Source organism: Protopterus annectens, chromosome 5.part0 (genome assembly GCF_019279795.1).
Source record: "Protopterus annectens isolate FY-2018-M chromosome 5.part0, PAN1.0, whole genome shotgun sequence".
NCBI lineage: Eukaryota > Metazoa > Chordata > Ceratodontiformes > Protopteridae > Protopterus > Protopterus annectens.
In genome coordinates, this window is record NC_056735.1 from 1,767,812,452 (window position 1) to 1,767,833,572 (window position 21,121).

General features: G+C 41.2%; 1 protein-coding gene across 2 annotated transcripts in view; it reads right to left on the bottom strand.

Annotated features, from left to right (window-relative positions):
* BACE2 (beta-secretase 2) overlaps window positions 1-21,121 on the bottom strand; it is a 1,024,906-nt gene that overhangs the window by 502,017 nt on the left and 501,768 nt on the right. For both annotated transcript variants that reach the window (XM_044071568.1, XM_044071569.1), the window contains exon 4: window positions 18,095-18,229. In XM_044071568.1, coding sequence (XP_043927503.1) covers window positions 18,095-18,229 — 135 coding nt within the window. The remainder of the gene's footprint in view (window positions 1-18,094; window positions 18,230-21,121) is intronic.

Below are 21,121 nucleotides of genomic sequence, written 5' to 3' on the forward strand. Positions count from 1 at the left end.
AAGTTATACAAGAGGAGATCTGAGGAATAGACAATATGTCTACTGAAGAACTGAACACTGAATGTGATGTGGTTGATAAACCTTCCAAACAAAATTCCTTAGCTGTCTCTTCCGAACCAAAACTGCAGAGACTGATTCGGCCCCCACAGAGACTTACAAATAACAGTTTGGTACATAGTGCACAGAAACCTGTGACCACAGCTAATGGGAAAGTCTGTGCCCATAATCCCTATGCCTCCTACTCCAGTGGTGACACCCCTTCCCAAGTTACGCATAAGGCTGATTACCCTTGGTGGAATGTACCTTTTGAATGCAAAAATATTGTTCAGTTGATGGAGTATTAGTGCTTGAAAATATTTTGCTGCTAATCTACCTTTGACTTGGGGGGACCCAAGATTTTCAAGTGGGGGGGAAGAGTGTAGCTCCCACTGTATTTCACTGTAGATGTAACAGACTTTGAGGAATATAAAAGACAATTTTGAAAGTGAAAGAAGAGACTGGAACACTAGCCTGAAGGAGGAAAGACTGAAAAAGGTAGCTGAAGGGAAAAAGGGCCTTGTAGCATGACTGGATTTTCTTTTCTAGTGCTTTGGGACAGGGAAGTGAAGTGGCAGATTGTGTCTGCCTTTTGCTGAAATCCTGGATGATGGTATTTTGTGGAATCAGAAGTCTGAAACCAGTAGTTCCACACCTGCATATTATTCAGCAAGAAAAAGAGTTTCTTTGGGCCTAAGACAGAGAAGCTGTAGATGATTACCAGAGTTCTGGCAGGTCCTTTTTCTACTTTTCTCATCAGAGCAACCACTGTGCCTGGTCACTAGGATATTCTCGAAAGAGTGGCGAGAGGCTCTGGTTGTCATTTTATATTTTGATAAGAGTGTGGATCCCCCCCCCCCCAAATGCTTTGTGGATTACAAATAACTGGGATCCATATGAGCTCCAACTTGGGCCCCATCATGCCGGCAGCAAGACTGTAAGTAGTCACTGGCCAGTGAACAGGGTATAATAGAGTGTTTTATAGTTGGTCGGTTTAAAATTGATCAAGGGGTTTGAGGGTGAAGTACTGCTCAATGACATTGCATTTTCTCATATTTGTATTGTCGCATTATAAATCCTCATTGTTCAATGACATTGCATTTTATTTGTGTTAGTACTGCTGCCGTCAAGAATTTTGCTGCTCAATGACATTGCATTTTCTCATATCAGTATTGCTGTATTATAAATCTTTTATTGCTTAATGACATTGCATTTCTTCCTGTGTTTGTATTGCTGCATTATAAAGTTTTACTGCTCATTGATATTGCCTTCTTTGTGCATGTTTGAAAGTCAAGACCTGTTTCTGTTGAGTTTTGGAGAAGAGGGTGAATGTATGTTTTCATTGCATGCATATCTCACCTTGCCTTATTGCTAACTGTTGCACTGTTGAAATAATCTGTTTGTGGTTGTGCTATTGCCTTTTAAACTAAATGTGTCACCTAGAATAAAATCTGTCATTCTTGCTACCTTAGTGTGTTGGGCCTAATAGGGGTGTCACCAGAGTCAGGTAGGAAGGAACCCATATCTACTTCAGCTGCACATGTGGGTGCTCTATGTAAGGCATGGCAGTAGCTGTGTTTAAGACTGCATCATTCCAGGGCTCATTAAAGCAAGATGGAAACACAAGACCAGTGCATCAATAAAAATACCAATGATAAGGTAAACAACTTACTGGAAATCATAATAAATAAATCAGAAAATGATAATGAACAAGAGATAGGGAATTATGAAGTGAAGAATTTGGTACTGATAGCGTGACGTACTGAAACATGAAACATAGCATCAGTCTTAAAAAGAGATCAAACCATAAGACTCTTGGACAGAAACAAAGGGGTACAAAGTAAATTGAAACCTTAAAGCAGGCTTGTAAAGCTACAGGAAGACAAAATAATTGGTATAACTTAATTTTTATATCCAGCTTATACTGTTAACACAGACTTGTTTACCTCCATATTATTCAGAAGACACTGACACTGACCTAGGAATTATCACATCCAGCCCTTTGACTCCGATATTGTACACAATGCACTCCTTGCTGAAGACACAATCTGAGTTAGTAAGACAGGATAAGCTACAGAGCATGAAAGATAATAATGTAGACAATGTCTGCAAAAATGCATCTATGCTAGGTGGGAGTGCACCCTCAAAGAAACTCTAAAAGGAATAACATCCAGAGCACATCCTGAAGTTTGAGGCTTTGAAAAACATTGCAGAAAAGAACTTCTAAAAGCTTAATCAACACTTGCAAAAGTCTCTCCATCACCTTTTTTGCCACAGTCTGTTATAGTAGAAAGTACATTCCACAGACATTCAGACTGTGGTTTTTCAAGGCATGGTACACTCTTGAAACACTTTTGTTCGTCACCCAAGAGACCGAATGTGTGGATGACTGTGGAAGCTCAGCAAGTATGTTTATGGCCTAGAACATTGCTCTACTCGTACAAAAAAGAGAAAGGTGATTGTTTAGTCAAGAGGGAGAATTTCACAGGTTGACCCCCCTGTGTTCTAATGACTAGACAGAAACAATGCCACTGGAGTGCTTGCTTTGTTGTATGGATGGTTTTGTATGGGGTGTTCACAAACTTCCAACTTCAACTAACTCCCTATCTAAAAACACCTTTCAGGTTGGCCATGAAATGCATGACCATGTTCTGTTATGTAGAATCTGACATGCCTACTATTGATAGAATGTACAGTTGTGTACACTTATGTAGATGTTTGAGTGTATTCACTGTTGCAGTCATTACATTTGGGTAATCTGCTGGCAGGTTGCCCTCAGTCAGCCTGAATTTCAAAGACTTGGGTCCTGCGTTGGTTGCTGTCTCCTCTTCCATGACGTCAAGTCGTCAGGGGTATAAAACAAGCAGCAGACACCATTTTCTTTAGTTTTTCTTGCCCCAGATGTCAGGTGCCCTCAAAAAGGTAGCAAAAATATATACGTATAAAAACTATATATACATGCATCAATATAAACTTTACCTTCATCTACAAGCAAATACACCACATAGGTTGCAGAAGATAGAGAAGGAAAGATAAACTCCAGAATGAAAGGGGATGGCGGACGGGTAACCTGGACTGCAACAGTAAATACACTCGAAAATCTACATTTATGGTAAATATACACAACTGTACTATGTTCTTCGTGTTTCACTGTTGCAGTCATTACATTTGTGTAGAATTCTAAAGGTACGGTTGGGAGGCTGGAGCTAAACAGCATTAGGTGCGGCTATAAGGCCCTGCAGAACTGCAGTGGCAAAGCCTGCCCTGGACTTAGAGTACAGAGGCAAATGATAATGCTTTGTAAAGGTGTGAACAGAACTCCAAGTAGCAGCCTCTAGAATGTCTTTGGTTGGCACTCCTCTGAGAAAGGCTGCTGAAGTAGTTGCAGCTCTGGTGGAATGAGACCTAATGCCCTTGGGCACAGGTTTACCATGGTGTAAGTAGCAGAAATGAATGCAGTGGCTTATCCACTTTGAAATAGTCTGCTTTGAAATAGCCTTTCCTTCTGATCCTGCAGCATATGCCACTAGTAATTGCTCAGTTTTTCTTAGAGCTTTAGTCCTGCTCAAGTAGAATCTTAGCTGTCTGTGTACGTCCAAGGAATGCAGAATTCTCTCCCCCTTGTTCTGCGGATTTGGATAAAAGGTTGGCAGATTAATAGTTTGGTTAAGAGCCACACTGGAAACCACCTTAGGCATAAATGTTGGATTTGTTCTCAGATCTGGATAAAATATGATAAAAGGCTCCACGGCCATGAGGGCCTGTAGCTCTGAGACTCTTTTTGCTGAAGTAATTGCTAGTAGCAGAGCTGTTTTTCATGATAAGAACTTTATATCAGCAGTAACAGCTGGTTAAAATGGAGGCAGGGTGAGATTTTCCAACACATAATTGAGGTCCCATGCAGGTATTGGTGATCTTCTAGGAGGCCTTAGATTTTTGGCTCCTCTAAGACACTGCTTTAGTAAAGGATGAGAAAAGATTGGTGGCTCTGTATTGTAATAAGCTGAAATGGCAGAGGCAAGGATTTTTATTGATGAGAAACATAGGCCTTTGTCAAGCATCTCAGTTAAGTATTGTAATATCTGAGGAATATTTGGTTCTGCTGTATCAGTTCCTTGTGCTTGATTCCAAGCACAGAATCTCTTCCATTTATCAGCATAAGATTTTCTAGTACTAGGCCTTCTGGCTTCTAAAATGACATCCATCACAGCTTTACTGAGAGGTGTTGTTTGTATAACTATATCATCAGCCATGCTGCCAGGTTCAGTGTCTGGAGTTGATTGTGCAGGATCTGATTGTTTTGCTGGGACAGTAGTTGAGGTCTTTGAGGTAAGGTCCAAGCTGGGTATTGAGACAAGTTCCTTAGGATTGGGTACCAGTATTGGCGGGGCCAGTCCGGGGCAATTAGTATCATCTTTGGTTTCTCTTGTCTGACTTTTAGGAGGACCTTGGGAAGAAGAGGCAGAGGTGGAAAGGCATAAACTGATAGGTTTTTCCAACTGAAGGATAGGGCATCCACTTTCCATGCTTGTCTGTGATAAGTCCTGGTACAGAATCTTTTCAATTGATAATTTTGAGGAGAGGCAAATAGATCTATGTCTGGGCTCCCCATTTCTTTATCATGCTGAAGACTTGGGGATCTAGTTTCCACTCGTGAGGATCCATAAGGTTTCTGCTTAAATCGTCTGCCAGAGCATTTTGTTTTCCTGGCAGGAATTGAGCTTCAAGATGTATTTGGTAATTCAAAGCTGTGTCCCACAGTGCCATGGCTAATCTGCAAAGGGAATATGAGTGCGTGCCCCCCTGCTTGTTTATATACCACATAACAGTGGTGTTCTCCATCTTTATCAGTAGCTGTCCTGGATGAAGTAAGTCCTTGAAGGCTGTCATGGCATTTTGAACAGCTAGCATCTCTTTCTGGTTGATATGCAGATGCATTTGTTTTGGGGTGCATATGCCCTGAATGCATCTTCCCACCATGTGGGCCCCCCAGGCATAATCTGATGCGTCTGTTAAGGTTTGGCTGGCAGGGGGTAGAGTGAAGGCCCGTCCCATGTTTTGGTGACATGCCTTTGCCCACCATAGAAACTCCTGTTGTAGGCAGGGAATGAGAGGAATCATTGTTTTCAGACTGTGGCAATGTTGACTCCATAAACTTTTTAGGTACCATTGAAGTTTCCTCATATGCAGTCTTGCATATGGAATCAGTAGGATGCAGGATGCCATGAAGCCCAAAGCCTACAGAACTTGTATTGCAGATAACTGGGTTTTTGTTGCCATCAGTTTGAAGTAAGTAGTCAGTTGCCTTTGCTTGTCTGGCATGAGGTAAGCCATCTGGGCAGTTGTATTCAAGCTTGCACCCAGGAATGTTATCTTTTGAGAGGGTACCAGTTGTGATTTCTTTTTGTTTATTGTGTACCCTAGGCATGTTAGAAGCCTTTTCACAAATGCCAGGTGTTGAAGAAGAACGTCCTTGTTTTCTGCTTGAATGAGACAGTCGTCCAAGTAAGGATGTATTTGTATACTTCTTTGTCTGCAAAATGCAATTACTGGTGCCAGGCACTTTGTAAAGACTCTGGGCGCAGTAAATAAGCCAAAGGGCAGTGGAGATAATTGTTAATGCATTAAGCCAGCCTTGAATCTGAGGTATCTACTGCATAATTGCCTTATTGGGACATGCAGGTATGCCTCTTTTAGGTCTAATGTCACCAGCCAAGCATTCTTGCCCGGCATGGGCAGAACCTGCTGCAAAGTCAGTATTTTGAATTTTGGAATGTCCAGGTATGTGTTCAAAATCAATAAATCCAGTATTGGCCGCCATGCCTTGTCCTTTCTGGGTACCAAGAACAGTCTTGAGTAAAAACCTTGTCCTTTTTCCTGTTCTGGTACTGGCTGAATGGCCCCCATATCCATGAGGGATGTAACTTGTTTCTGTGCCTCTGCCCATTGATTTTTTGCTAGATCTGGCCAACCATTTTCCATTGGCAGAGTATGGAAATGGAATCTGTATACCTGTGATACTATGTTTAGCACCCACTTGTCCTGGGTTAACTGCCAATTTTGAGCAAAAAGTGCTAATTTTCCCCCTAAGGGTGCTGCCAAAAGATAAGTGCTTGGTGAAGGCAGAGGGAAGTCATTGGGACTGTTTACTGTAGGTTTGTGCTTTATCTCCTCCAGATTTGGAGGTAGAAGCGCCCCATTGCTTTGACCTGTATGCATCTTGTGCCTGGTATCTGGAACCCTTAGGGCATCTGGATTTGCCCCTTTGAGCTCTGTCTGACACAGGAAAGGACCAATTGTTTGTAAGCCAGTGTCTACTGAATCTTGGTGGCTGCACTTGCAAGAAGTCTTTTACAGTTTGCATAGACATAGCCTTGTCTTACATTTTCTTTAAAACCTCTTCTGCTTTAATACCAAACAGAGAATCATGCTGTAAAGGTGCATCTAGTCATTTAGCTTTAACATGATCAGGCAAATTTTGTTTCTTTAGCCAGGCATGCCTCCTAATCACATATCCAGTAACTGCAGCCCTGCAGGAGACCTCTAAGGAATCAAAACCACATTGCAAAGTATGCTTTCCAACCTGTTCAGCTGCATACAATTATTCCTGCAATTCTTTATTTTCTGCACATTCAGAAATAATCATCATTTTCTGTTTCAGCAATCCCACAACATGTTGTTGATACTTGAGTATATGAAACTGGCAGTTTAAGGCCTTAATTGCCTAGGTTGCAGATGTATAAACCTTTTTTCCCCATCTATCCAGTGCCCTTGAATCTCGGTCAGGGGGGGTAGGATTTTTTGCTGCTGAGGCCTTAACTCCCTTTGGACCCTATGAAATAGTTTCAGGATCAGCAGCAGGGTTTCCAAATAAAAATTTGTGAGAGTCAGGGACCCTGTAATATCTGTCAGGTCTGCTGGGAGCCAGAGGTAAGGAGTCAGAGGTCAAGCTTGACTCCGAAAACACATCCTCCACAATCTCTAAAACAGGGGGTATGGCTAAAGGCCTGTGCTGAGGGAGAAGGAAATACCTGAGCCTCTTTTTTGATTCTGAGAAATCCTGACTCTTCCAGTGAAAATGCTCCCTCAAAGTATGCAAGGTTTCTCCAAATGAATAATCCCTCAGGAGGTGATGCAGATGGTATAGACTCCTCTGCATCAGAATCCTCATAGGGAGGTATAGATAATTCCTGATAAGAAGAGGAATCAGAAGAAATGGAAACCTGATCTGAAGATTAATAATCAGCGTCTTGCCTAGGCCTCTTATCTGGAGGGGGATAGGAACCCCTGATCAAAGTAATACGGTCTTCAGCCATTTTGATCATCTGTTTTTTAGACGTAGAGGCCTGTGCACGTGGCTCATGCTTCGTTTTTTTAGTTTTAGAAGTTGCTTTTGTCTTTGGTTTTGCAGCTGTCGTCGGTTTGATATAAAAATGTTGAGGCCTGAATACACCCTCAGAAGCCGGTGCCTGCGCAGTGGCTCCGGACCTATCCGATGGAGATACATCCGTGGGTCCAATACTCTGAGTATCTCGCGGCATGCCAGACTCCTCATGGGTGTCGGTAGGGGCCTGCGACTCAAAAGTAGCGGGTATCGGGGGCTGCGAAAGTGCCTCACTGAGTACCGGCGAACCAGCGACTGGCTTAGGAGAAGTTTCGTCGTTGGTTTTGGACCTCGACTGTCTCTGTCTGGCCTCTTCTTTGCGTTTTTTATTTACTCCGGTAGTCGGATTGCTATCAGATGACATTTCTGGGTAGTTAAATCTGTTTCCAAAATACTTTGAGGCAAAAATATACTGACACTTAATAGTGCGTTGGTTAAATCTAGCACAAAACCGACAGCCAGGCATGTTGTGATCAGGGCCTAGGCAAGGAATACAGTAAAAATGGAAATCCTTATGAGGTATTTGCTTCCCACAAGTAATACAATTATTAACTTTTTCTGACATCGGTATGGAGCAAGAAAAAAGTTTCCCCAGCGGGATACTTAGCTTTAGTGAAGACTTCGGTTCTGAAACTCAAACTCGAATATTTCAGGAGTCGGCCGACCGGCACTTGCGAAATGCTTCTGCTTCGGGAACTGCGCGGCAAGAAAGACTGAAGAAAATGACATCAGCTGCTTGTTTTATACCCCTGACGACCTGATGTCATGAAACAGATGCAGGACCCAAGACTTTGGAATTCAGGCCGACTGAGGGCAACCTGCCAGCAGATTACCCAAATGTAATGACTGCAACAGTGAAACACGAAGAACATCAGTGTTGCAACAACAAGAGAGTTACATAAAATGATCACTCTGTTGTCATAGGGCCATCAAGATGGTGCAGAATGATGCACCCCTTACTCCAACTGGTCTGTAGGAAATTTAGGACTGGCAGAATAGCTAAGGATTTGGGAGTGCTTAAGCCCAGAAGGTCCAAATATGTCTTCTAGGCATCTGAAACCTCCCTAGCTTCATATTTAAACTGCTCTTTTATCAAAAGGTGAGCTTACTCAAAGTAGATTGTCCTTTTTTTTTGGGGGGGGGGGTTGACCTGTGGATTGGAAGTTCTTATTATGTATCTTATGATCTTCTACTACCTTGTGATTTTGACAAGTCATTTTTGAATAAACTGGAAAAAAATCCTTTACCAACTTGAACCAGTCCTGAACAGAAGCCCAGCTGAGGATGGGAGAGAGGTCTCATACTGTGGCAAGGCTGCTGAAATGGCAGAAGTCCCTGCCTCAGACATTTGGGTACTCAAAATGGCAAGGACAGCTGCCCGAGATTTCAGCTCTCATAAGGAGGCATCCTGAACCTCTATTCTGAGACTGTGGATGCCCTCTCTATCTAGTATAATGGGGACATCACCCCTCCATGATGTGACAGCAAGACAAATGGTGTTGATTGCCTGCAAACTGATATCTGACCTAGTTGTGGTCATTATATCATCAACTAGGAGGACATAATCGCCGCCAAAGAAATGGTCTTCTCCTGAGAAGCTTCATCAGGGGCCTCAAAAGTACCAAGAACCTGGGGAGCAGAGTGTAATTGTGGTGCGCTTATCACAAAGTACACTTTTCTTTATAGTCTTCTGATGTACAATGTGCTTAGTTGTTTTAGGGATCCTGCCTTTTTAATAAACAGATTCTCCTTACACCAGTCTCTGTTGCAGGAACTCCGTGACTCTAATGATTTTCCTGGTTTGTATCCACCACATCTGTCCTAATGGCTGAAGACCAGTCTGCCTGGGAATTTGAATTAAATGAACTGGCTAACTTAATAAATCAAATACTGGCAGATACAAATGACAAAGGTCTCATTGTCATTAGTTTTTAGAGCCAAAACAGATTTCTTGCACTCTGCCACATCAAGAAATGCAAAAGAAATCCAGTCCTTACAGCAGAAATTAGATGCTCATATGAGAGATGGAGTTCTCTAAGCTGAAACACACACTTGGGAATAGACAGTGATGGAATAAAACTCCTACTTCTTGGGTAAAAGAAAGAATCTGAAAGCAAAAATATGCAAGAAATTTTACAAAAATATCTTCCTTAAACATGCCTGAATTCCCAAAACTATCAAACATGAGCACAGGCTATCAGGGACTCCTCTTTTAACAGCAAACTCACCACACCATGTTATTTTTCAGTTGTTAAACTATGCCTATTAGATAAAGCCAGAGAGGGGAGAACATTTTTACTACTGAACCAGAAAGTAAGACTTGTACAGGATTTCTCTCTCCCAGTTATGGACAGAAGATGGGATTTTGCCCACATCCATTAAGTTGAGCTATCAAAATAATCTCACATACTTCATGTATCCAGTAATTATGGTTAATACTGTACATAGAACCAAGGATAAATTTGCTTCTCCTAATGATGCTTCTTCTTTTTTTTTTGCAACATTTGGAGGTATCTGATTTGCTTATACTTTCTAAACCAAGCCCAAAGCTGACAAAGTCATCTATTTTGGACTTCCAGATTCCTATGTAACACGACTGCTCATCAGATGAATAGCATTTGCATTCTAAAATCGTTACTCAGCTGGGGAAATTTGCAGCAGTAGCTGGCGAACCTTCCAAGCACAGAAACAGTCCTTGCAGTAACAATGCCTTTACAAAGGATATTGGTTCCCTGAGAGGTTTACCCACAAAGAACAGGCTAGACAGTTATTTGGGATTTCTACAGACAATCATTAAGCTGCATTATCTGACAAGGCAGTTGTTAATGATCTGAATGGAGATGATTTGTCTCATGCCTCTGAAATTAAACAAGACACTTCTGTTGTAAGTTGTGAGACCAGTCAAGAGGATGATTCCAAACCATAAATCATTTTTTCATGGTATCTTTGTCAAATGTTCCTGGAGTACCTGGTGACCCTGCAAATCAAAAACCAAAGAAATACAAACAGAAGAATGTAAAAACATGGCTGTGCTCTTGTTATTGTTTTCATCTGTACAGTACACAGGGTACAGCCCTACTCTTCCTTTTGATTGGTTGGCAACTCTTTTTGTCAGGGGTGAGCATTAGAGTATGGGTTTACCCTACCCTCTGATAATCAATCAGTTTACCCAGCCTTCTTCACGTGTTAGGGAATGTTAGGGAAGGCTGCACTATTTAGATCTAAAGTCAATAATTTTGCATTTTTCTTTCATCTGCTGTTACTGTGGTGTGGCTGTTGTCATACATACTTTTTTATAGAGTTTGCTCTACGTAGGTTACATTTAGATTGCTTATTAGGCATGGTAAATATTACCTTTTTTCGCCCACATAATGTATGTGGGTTAAGTTCTAAGGCAAAGAGGAACACATGTAAATACTGGACTAATAAACTGCAAGAGGATACTGTGATAGCCCAAGAGTTAAAAATCAGTAGGAAGCACATAAGGTTGTTAGGCAATGTTGTAGGGAATTATATGTTACATAGCCTAGCCACCTCTTCTAAAAACGGAGTAGTTTTTTTTTTTTTTTTTATTCACAGTCATCTTGGCCAGATAAGTGAGGTTGGTGCTGGCAAAATCCCTGACCCGAGGGGGTCCGGTATTTCCTGGCTTTCTCTGTTTACCTAACTTGGTTGTGCTTTCTTTTTTACCTCATTTCTTTTCATCTTTAGGTCAGTATAATATTACGTGCCACCCTGTGATTTTGGGTGGAGACTTCAATGTTGTTTTTAAACTCAATGGTAGATCACTCTACTGGCAGGGCAGAGTGGAATATTCACTCTCAAATCTTATTGGTGATACATAGGAGACCCTGAGGTTAAAGCATTGTTGGAGTTTACTAAACCCAAATGACCCAAGCTACACATTTACCACCCCGTCTGTTGAATGTAGTAGCAGGATTGCCTACATTTTACTCTCTTCAATACTAACCAAGGAGCAGATAGATATGAAATACCTGTGATAAAAGAGAGACGTCTGCCTGTTCCAACTTTATGCTTTTTTTGTGTCTTTTGGTCTGGTAGAAGTAAGAACACTGATCACACCAAGGTGTCACATGCCCCAGTGATGACAGCTCAAACTGAAGAACAGTCAACGTTCCCTCACCAAGTAGTAAACAAACCTGAGGAAGAGGGGCATACTGTAGGGTTAGAAGAAAGGGAAAGTGGGAATAAAAGATGACTGGGTACCCCAATCAGATATAGTTATGACCCATCTTAGCAATTTTTTGACTCAATATTCATAAGATAGAAATCGAAAATGGTGAGATGAAAAACCTCAAAAAAACAGACTCTTTCAACTAATGAAAAAGGCATCCATTTCACAGGCCCTTGCATTTCATGTCAGTTGCAATATTTTCTTAGATATTTTTCTAGAGGAAAAAGGTAGATTTCTGGCATAACCTACCACCTTACCTGTAGCCACAGTCCTGAAATACATCCCTGTTTAGCAGAAATTTGTAAGGTAATTTGTAGTAACTGTTTCTGCTTCAGTTACCTGGTCTGGCAGGACATTCTCCTGGGATGGAATGTAAGCTACCTTGAGGGTCAGACCTGACTCCTGGGCCAGATATCATATTTCCATTACAGCCTGCACAAGGGCTCCCTTCTGCTTGTTGATGGACTAAAACATTGTTATGTTGTCTGCGATGATATGCAGGGTCCCTTGTTGCCATACCTACTTGAATGCTTTCAAAGCTGAAACTACAGCCATAAACCTCTTTTGTGTTGAGGTGCTTTCTCCTCAGAGTTTTGCTCCAGGTCTCCTGAATTCTTGGTTTCCCTAAATGAGCCCCCAAGCTACCACCAAGGAAAGCATAGTCACCGTCTGGGTGTCTGGCTGACCTTGCTTGAAAGGGACTTCCTGACTAAGACTTAGCTGCCAAATCCACTGTAACAGCCCTTTTCTGATACAAAGTAGTGGAGGGATGGGTCACTCCAAGGAACGGGCAAGGCTGACACCAACTGTTCCACTGGTATCACTGCAGTTTTCTCATATGAAGTTTTACCAAGGGGACTATCAGTACTGAGGATGTCATGAAACTTAGGGTCCTGAGGTACTTATGGACTTATTTCATTGATTTTGCATTTGTACAGCACTGAAAAATGCAGTCAGCAACAAAACTTTCATCCCCTTTTTTCAGGGGAGGAATGCCCTTTGCCTTGTGGTGCCCAGAAGGGCTCCCAAGAACTGAACCTGTTAGGATGGAATGAGCTACAATTTGAGCATATTCTGAGAGAGTTCAAGATTCTAGAAGTAGGCCAGGATGAACTGTAGTCTGCTACTTGGTAGGGACCAGAATGAGACATTCATCCAGGAAAAGGTACATATGAATGAAACCATTACTGTAGCGAAGATGCAGTAAATAAATAAACCATAGGGAAAGCAGAAAAAACGGAAATGGGAAGCCATTGTTTTGACTCTCATGTACTACCTGTGTAGAATGACTGACTGGCCTGGCTATGGGTATATGGAGGTACGTATTATTGAGATGATCATAAAAGCCTGAAGAAACAGAAGTGGTAATAGAGCCCATAAAGCTTAGTATTTTGATGAACACTGTGCCTTCCTTCTAGTCTGGTACTCTTGTCCATAGCCTCTTGATGTAAAATCTCTTGCAATAGTATATTAAGAAGATCACTTGCTCTCTGGGTCCCAAGGGAATGCCTGAGATCCTTTGTTGCTTTATGAACTGCGGTCCATATATCTTTATCAGAATCCTTACCCCTTGAGTGATTTTTTTCCCCACTCCTTCAGAAATAGCTCTATAGGAGCGCCTGTTTTTTGTGAATGGGTAAGAAGAGGAGGGAATGGGTGTCATTTTTTGGGTTGGGTAGAATTTGAGGGGTCATGAAATAAAGTTTATCAAATGGTAGCTTTTCCCTTGTTCGGTCTCTTGGTCTAGAGGGCACTAGGACTCCCCTTTGGTTAGTTTGCTATTTTTCTTTGATGTGTCATTTCTTTCACTATGGTTGCTTCTCTTTCACACTGCCTCCAACAGAACTACCAACTTTTAGTGAGGTAATTTCTATTGTATGCAGTTAGAAGAAAGGGCAATACAACTGTTTCATTGACTGTATAGTCTTCCTTCTTTCTCTTTTCACTTCACGGTTTTAAACACATGCTTGTGTGTGGGGGTGGGGGGCAGCTCCTTGTCTAATGAAGCATTAAGGAGCAGAGACATGACATGATTGGCAGGGGATGTGTCTTATGTCAAGCATGTATCTTTATAACCAGCTCTATAGCTTCCACTCTGTATGACTCATCCACTGAACCACAGCCATATCTGATAGACTGCATGCTAACCTCTAAGGACAAATTTCAAAGATACAGGATTTTACCTCTCAGGGCTTTCAACATATCCTTCATGCTGTTATCAAGAAGGGACAAAGTGTCCCTTGGAACTTGAGCTTAGGAGTCTGGCTATTCAGAACCCAGAAGGCCAGGATGGTAGACATGCAAACCTTCTCCTCAATCAGACAAGTATTCTGCTTTCCCAGTTACTGAGGATGGATCCCTGCTATCAATAGACACCACAGCTGCATTAGCAGTTTGGTTCTTGTACAGATACTTATAGGGAGTCCATGAAGGTATACAATGGTCAATATTTTTGATAGCATGGGGGGTTGAAAGCCAGCTTCTAAGATTCAGTGGTGACTGCATTAAAAGCTTCAACAGCCAGAGGAACACTTAAAGGGCTTCGGCTCTTAGTAATCCCTGAAGGTCTCTGTATCTTTTTAGGGAGTCAAGTAATCCTTGGCTTCCCACTTGAAGTCCTTAATTCTATTAAAGGTGGCTCCAAATCAGAAATTCTCTGGCAGTGCAGCCAGGAAATGGTGTCCTCAGTGTCTGACATACGACACTGTGGATGGCATCTGATCAGTATAAGTCAGTTCATTTGCATCAGATTATTCAAGGGGTGAATTTCTCTTCTTACTTTCTAGGCTAGGGATCACCAACAATGAAAGCAAGTCTGTGACAGGCTGCAAGTTTTTAAGGTAGAACTTGAAATCTTGCTCTAGACTTACAGATCCTGAAAAGAGGCCTAGGTGAGAGAAGCCTACCTAGTTCAAGTTAAGGCAAGATGACAGACATCTGAGGTTTGGGCATGCTGAGCCAGTTCCTAAGAGTACTGTCTGCTTTTGAAGACTTCAGTCATTAGAACCAATTATGCACACAACCTTTCATACAAGAAGCAAGGGTATTGCCTGCCTTCACCATAATTTATCAACATACAGGCATCAGAATCAGATGGCGTCCAGACCAACTGGCAGTGGAAGGACTTAGGATTAGGAGTGCGTGCTTTCTTCTGATAGAATGGTACTTGATTCAAGAAGGTGCCCAGAAGGGGGTGTTAAAATGTATCACTGACCCAGACAACAGGTCTTTTGGACTACATTCATATATGTTATCAGCTCTATGATTGTCTCTTCTCTCGGGGTGCTTCTCTTTATGATTTTTAGGAGAGACATTCATGGGCAATCTTGCAGATGCATTAGTGCCACTGGGCAATGCATGCAGCTTTTTCTAATTAAAGTAGTTTTGAAGAATTTTTGCACTTTGATCATTGGCCTCCTGCTTGAACCTTGCAGAACAGTTGATGCGATTTTCTGTGCCAAAACAGAATGAACACTTATCTATGCAAAAGCCTTTTGGGAACGGTTTTGTTATTAAAAAATGCACCTGCTCACTTTAGATCCCGATCTACTATCCATGTAACTATGAACTTACAACAAAATGTAGCAATAAGTGGTGACATAAAGCTCCTAAACAACAATAAGGCAAAACAACAATAGATAGCTCTCTAACAGGGTACACATCTGAAGTCTGGAAGCCAGGCCAAACCGAAGATGCTTGGCACTTGGCTTTTCGTTCTTTCTCAAAACTGTGTCCAGAGAAAAATAAAAATTTTCCACGTGAACTTCATTCTTAAAGCACAGGTATCCTGACATCCAAGTGGCAGGACATTTATGCAAATGGGAAGGGTGAAAAGCTTTGGAATTCAGATCAGCCATTGACCCTTTTGTGGCAGAAGTCCCAAAATGTAGTACTATCACAACAGTGAATGATATAATGGCATAAACTTACTACAAAAAGTAAATGCCCTCAATGGAGTACCTACCTGTCCAACTCTGAAAGCTTCTGGGCTTAAATACCAGGCTAACAGCAATTGCACACAAATGCAGAGGGGTGTACATAAAATGCAGCAAGAATGAATTGAAGATGGCATGGGCTGGCACCACCTTTATACCAGGAGTGTGCAGACTATCCAACAGATCCCATGTTATGAAAGTTGCTGGTATCTTCTTAGAATATAAAGCTGTAACTATTTTGCAGATATTCATGCAAATATCTCAGACCTGTGGTTGACCAAGCAAACTGTGCACTACTTGCTGATCCACTTATACTGAACAGCTCCCATTAAGGTTTGAATATCCACAAAACTGGTGTACCCAAAAAACAGTCTCAAGGTGACTGCAAAAAAGGGCAGCATAATAGCATTTAGCAAAAAAGCTGCTCCCATTTATATGTTATAAATTGACTCCTCTTTGGACAGACACAATCTAAAGAGACCTGTGCACTTATCTGAATGTTTTTCTTGGTTTCTCATTTAATCATCATATTTCTACCAGACACAGGAAATCTTTCTATCTGGTCCAGTTAATTTCCAAGGGAATTATTTTTTTTAATCCTTTTGTTGACCAGGTTAGTCCCACTAGACTACTGAACTCTTTTCAGGGGAGACCCAAGATGTTTATACTAACAGGGGAGATTTGGCTGGGGTGTTGTAGAACTTCCCCTATTCTTTTTGATAGGCACCATAGGATCTTTTATACCCACCTGAGCTACCACCTGCTCAAGCAGATGGAGCCTCGATACAATGTTTCAACTGAAGAATGATCCACTTAAGAGTGCAACACCCCCTTATGCTGGACTACAGTACCAACTACTGATCTTCCTAGTGTGGGAATAGAACTGAAACAGTCTTTTGCACCAAAGGCGAGTGTGCTACTTGTTGCACTACTGACACCGCTAATGCAATGTCCCCTTCTAAACATACAGATTCAAACATACCAATCAGCTGGAGAGGCACAAAAGACTTCTAAGCAAAGCAAAATAGCAGTCTTAAATCCTTCACCTACTCCGGAACATTAGATCAACTCACCTTATGCTTGGGTAGCCTTCTGACTGTTCCGAGATGAGCTATATCTTGACTTTCATGCCAGGAAACACAATCCTATCAGACATTCTATTTCATGAATAAAAAAAAGGGTCTCTACAAACGTATGTACTAGGGACTGAAAACTGCACAAAAAGTAAAGACTCACTAAAAAGATAGGTTCCTAACTCAATGTAATCTTAGCCTATAGAATAAGTTACCATTAAAGATCAAACAATATACAACTATGGTTATATTTAAGGAGAGTCATGATGTTTGGATGGATAGATACAGCTTCAAGCCAGCGTTATTGTATATCGCCCTGCTTGAGCTGGGCACTGTTAAGTGCTCAAAAAGGGTCTACATAAAGGTAAAGATAGCTAGGCATTTTATGGTCCACACAATAGCTGGTCTATTATTGTTCACATCTTCCAATGAATCAGTCTGAGAAAAGGAATGGTGCAAAGTTTTGGAAGTCTGACTGGACAGGCCTCCAACTATGACAGAGATCCCTAATGGTGATTACTGCAACAGTAATGCACATAAAGAACATAACATCTCCCTGCTGATTAATAATCCAGTGTACTAACGAAAAAATCAAAGTGTTTGAGGAGCTAGGAAGGGAGAAATGGGAGTGAGCAGTTGATGCCAGCTTATCATCCTAGCAGAGAGAGGTGTATATGCTGGTGACTGCTGAATGACTGGTGCTAACCTCTGCAGCATGTGGATAGGGAATCAGACTGTCAAGCAGTTTGTATGCAATACAGACATTCTAGGGGTGCAGAAATGCATACCTGCAATCCTAGACTACAGAGTCTGTTGTTACAGTGCACCTCCAGGAGGCCAACAAAGGCGGGGATGCTAAACAAAGTATATTCCTGAACCTACCTAATGGGATGGGGCTCCATGGGGTTTGCTTTCATTCTTCAATGTTAGAGAGTTAAAGAAAGGGGGACTCTGCTGAGGTGAATCAGCAGTGGAGAGCAGTGATTCCTTACTGGGTGATGTGGGATAATAAGAGTGGATACAAGGGAATGATGCAAATCCACAATGAGGTTACAGTCGTAACTTTATGCATAAGGGCTACCAGTATAACTTTCTGACATATAAAATCCCACTGGAAATGCTACTTTATATGGTCTGTTGCACTGTGCCTAGTCATTCTGTGGAAGTACTACAAGGGAATGCCTAACCCAATACCAATCTACATAGTGACATTACAAGTTATATCTATTCAGACCAAGAAAGGCAGGTGGCCAATCACTCAATGACATTTAGAAATTACACTAAATGAATAATACATTTATTAATATGTAGAAAATAATTTTACTGTCTAGCTAGCTGATTTATTGATCAAAGCTACCGTCTGGTGATAACTGCACAAATGAAGTAATCTAATCAACAGCAAACAAACATACAGGCAAAAACATTAGAGATGAAATATACTTTTTTCCCTGTTTCAACTGACTATACCTACCAGACTCCCTCCAACAGCATCCTTTTCTTGAGGAGGCAATGCTACTCCTACTCCACACATCTGCATGGAGAAAACATTCTCAATTTTGGCTTCCCTTACGATGGAGTCAAAAAATGGTTCCACAGAACTAGAAGGCTGCAAAGATAAAGCATAAGACTGTGATCACTAAATGGAAAAATAAAATCCTCCAACAATAAAAGTGACTGTACAGAATGTCTCTGAATCATTGTTGTAGTCTTGAAGAGAATTTACATGCTTACTGGACACAAACATCTTAGACATCTTCGAAACCTTGCAAATTCCATGTCAGACAGGACAAGCAAACATGCGATACCAACCTACAAGACAAACATCAGAACAACCCATAACATTTTTGGTCATCACTAAATAAACTAGTCCATCCTGGCAAGAACACCACTCCCTCTCCAAAAACAGACAATAAAACAGACTATCCCCACAGTTTAATTCCTACCTTATGCAATCAATATTACCTCAGAAACCAAAACATCTGACCCTTTCTCTTTAACCCTGTTCAGCCAAAACCACCTACATTGTTCCAACTGTATTCGGCATTCACCAGACCTATCATTGAGTACAATGCCCCCTCTGGCATGTACCTAATCAGGCATATCCAACAATTGGAACGTCCACAGAGGTTCCTCACTAAAATAATACAGGGCATAAGTAAAATGTCCTATGTAGATCGCCTCTAGGCCCTATCCCTGTATTCTGCCTCCTACAGGCTTTAGAGGGGAGATCTATGCCTGGCATACAGGACATTGTCAAACCCCACTCTGATGGACCTCCTGCATATCCACAAAACAAAGCACCAGAATTACTTGTTCAAAAGACTTAAACCTTGCCTGTGATATAAATAGGTCTTGCTGGAGAGATAGGTATGTATCAAAGAGACTATCACATCTGTGGAATAGGTGCCCCATCCATGTGAAGCAGAGTTCCTCCCTAACCCAATTCAACTGCAACTTGGACAACTGGATGAGAAACTGGAAATTCATTCCTGGTTTGGCACCTATGTCTCTAATGGACACAGGCAACCTGTAAATGGTTCATCTCCCAAACCCCTACTTATACTTATATCAAGGGTATCAGAACTTGTCAGAGATTTGGGATGCACACCTAGGCTTAAAAATGCCTTTGTGGTCATTAACCTAGTAAACACCTATGAACAGCCCTTCAGTTTTAGAACAGTATTCACCTCACTCATAATAAAGTTGTTCCTTAAACTAAAAACTACATCCATAGCTGCAGACCAACTATTGTCAGATGACATAAAACTGGCCACAGAAGTCACAGCCTTCCCTGTGTCCATACTAATTAATGGGTTCATAGCAGAAGATATGTCCAGTCACTGTGGACAAAAATCCTACATCATATCACTGAACAAAAGCAGCACACATCTAACATGGTTTATAAACACAAATCAAGAGCGATCCTCCCCACTCCAAAATATTACAGAAATGCATCCCTATGCAGCTGATTCAATACCCCGCCTCAAATAACCTGTTCTCAGAAACGCAACATGGTTTTAGGACCCAGCACAGCACCACTACCGCTCTACTATATTTTATCAGTATAATAAACCAACATAGAAACAATGGTCTGCTTGTGTCCACCATGTTCTTAGACTTGTCAGAGGTATTTGATACGGTCTCACACCAGCAACTGCTCATTCAAAACTCCTCAATAGGACTTTCACAATACTCCTTGTCATGGTCCCTTAGTTACATATCTGTATGGCAACAAGCTGTTAAATGTCAACAAATCTACCCATCCTTTCAACCAGTTACTACAGGTGCCCCCCCAGGACTCTATCCTGAGTCCTCTCCTATTTAATATATTTATTAATAACCTCCACACCTCCACTCACCATGCTAGCTTAATTCAGTATGCAGATAACTCAACATTAATATGTGCGGCTTCAATAATAAATAAGCTCCAAGACATTACCCAAAAATCTTTTTCCTCTGTAAAAACCTGGCTCAAAGAATCAAACCTCCCTACTAACACCCAAGAAAACCAAGTTAATGCTTTTTACCTCAGTAAGTAACCAAAATCAAAGCAATCTTTTACCATAAAGTCAGCAAATAAAATGGTCATTGAAACTGTAACTCAGACTAAACATCTAGGCATTAAAATAGATGATAATCTCAAATATGATCAGCATATACTGCACACCACTAAATCTAAACACCAGAAACTAGGCTCCCTTTATAGGACCAATGGATTCCTTACAGATACTGCAAGAAAAACTATGGACGCCACCTTCTTATTGCCAACTCTCTTATATGCCACTCCTATACTAACAAACAATACTCTAAAAACATGCCTCCTGCTACAATAAAACAGCTACATTTGCTACCAATCTCCTTCATTGGACCCACCACTGTCTCACCTTAAAGAAATTAAACTGGCTTAAATTGCACAACTACCTAACATACTCACAACTAGCTACAGCATACAAACTCATTCAGCATCCATAAAAATGGTCTGCACTACAAAACTTATTACTGGCCTACTGACCAGCAGGGGACCTCTGTTCTAGTAATAAATTCTTACTACTCACAAATAAGTCAAATAATGTTGCAGGAGACTTGCTCTACTCCCAATACATTGCTAAACTCTGGAATAGTATCTCCACACAAGTAAAACTCTCTAGCAAACTCAATGGTTTTAAACCACTGATTAAACTACACCTTAACCAATCCTGGCCCTGCACATGCTCAACACCAGGTTAAGACTTTGTGCTCACTGTACAATACTCCCAACCTCTCACTGAAATGACAAAGCAGTTTTTAAACAAAAGTGCTGCTTGTACAATTCACTAAGTTGCAAGTGAGCTTTTTCTTTAGTAACTTCTACTTCTGTAAAGTCTTACAGTAGTTAGATTTATATATTCTGTGTAAAAATGTAAATAGAAACATAACTACTTTGTCTTTAACTGGAACCAAATTTTAATACAATGTAAACAAATGGAGTTTTTCTTCCGGGGCCTCAGCTGAAAATGGA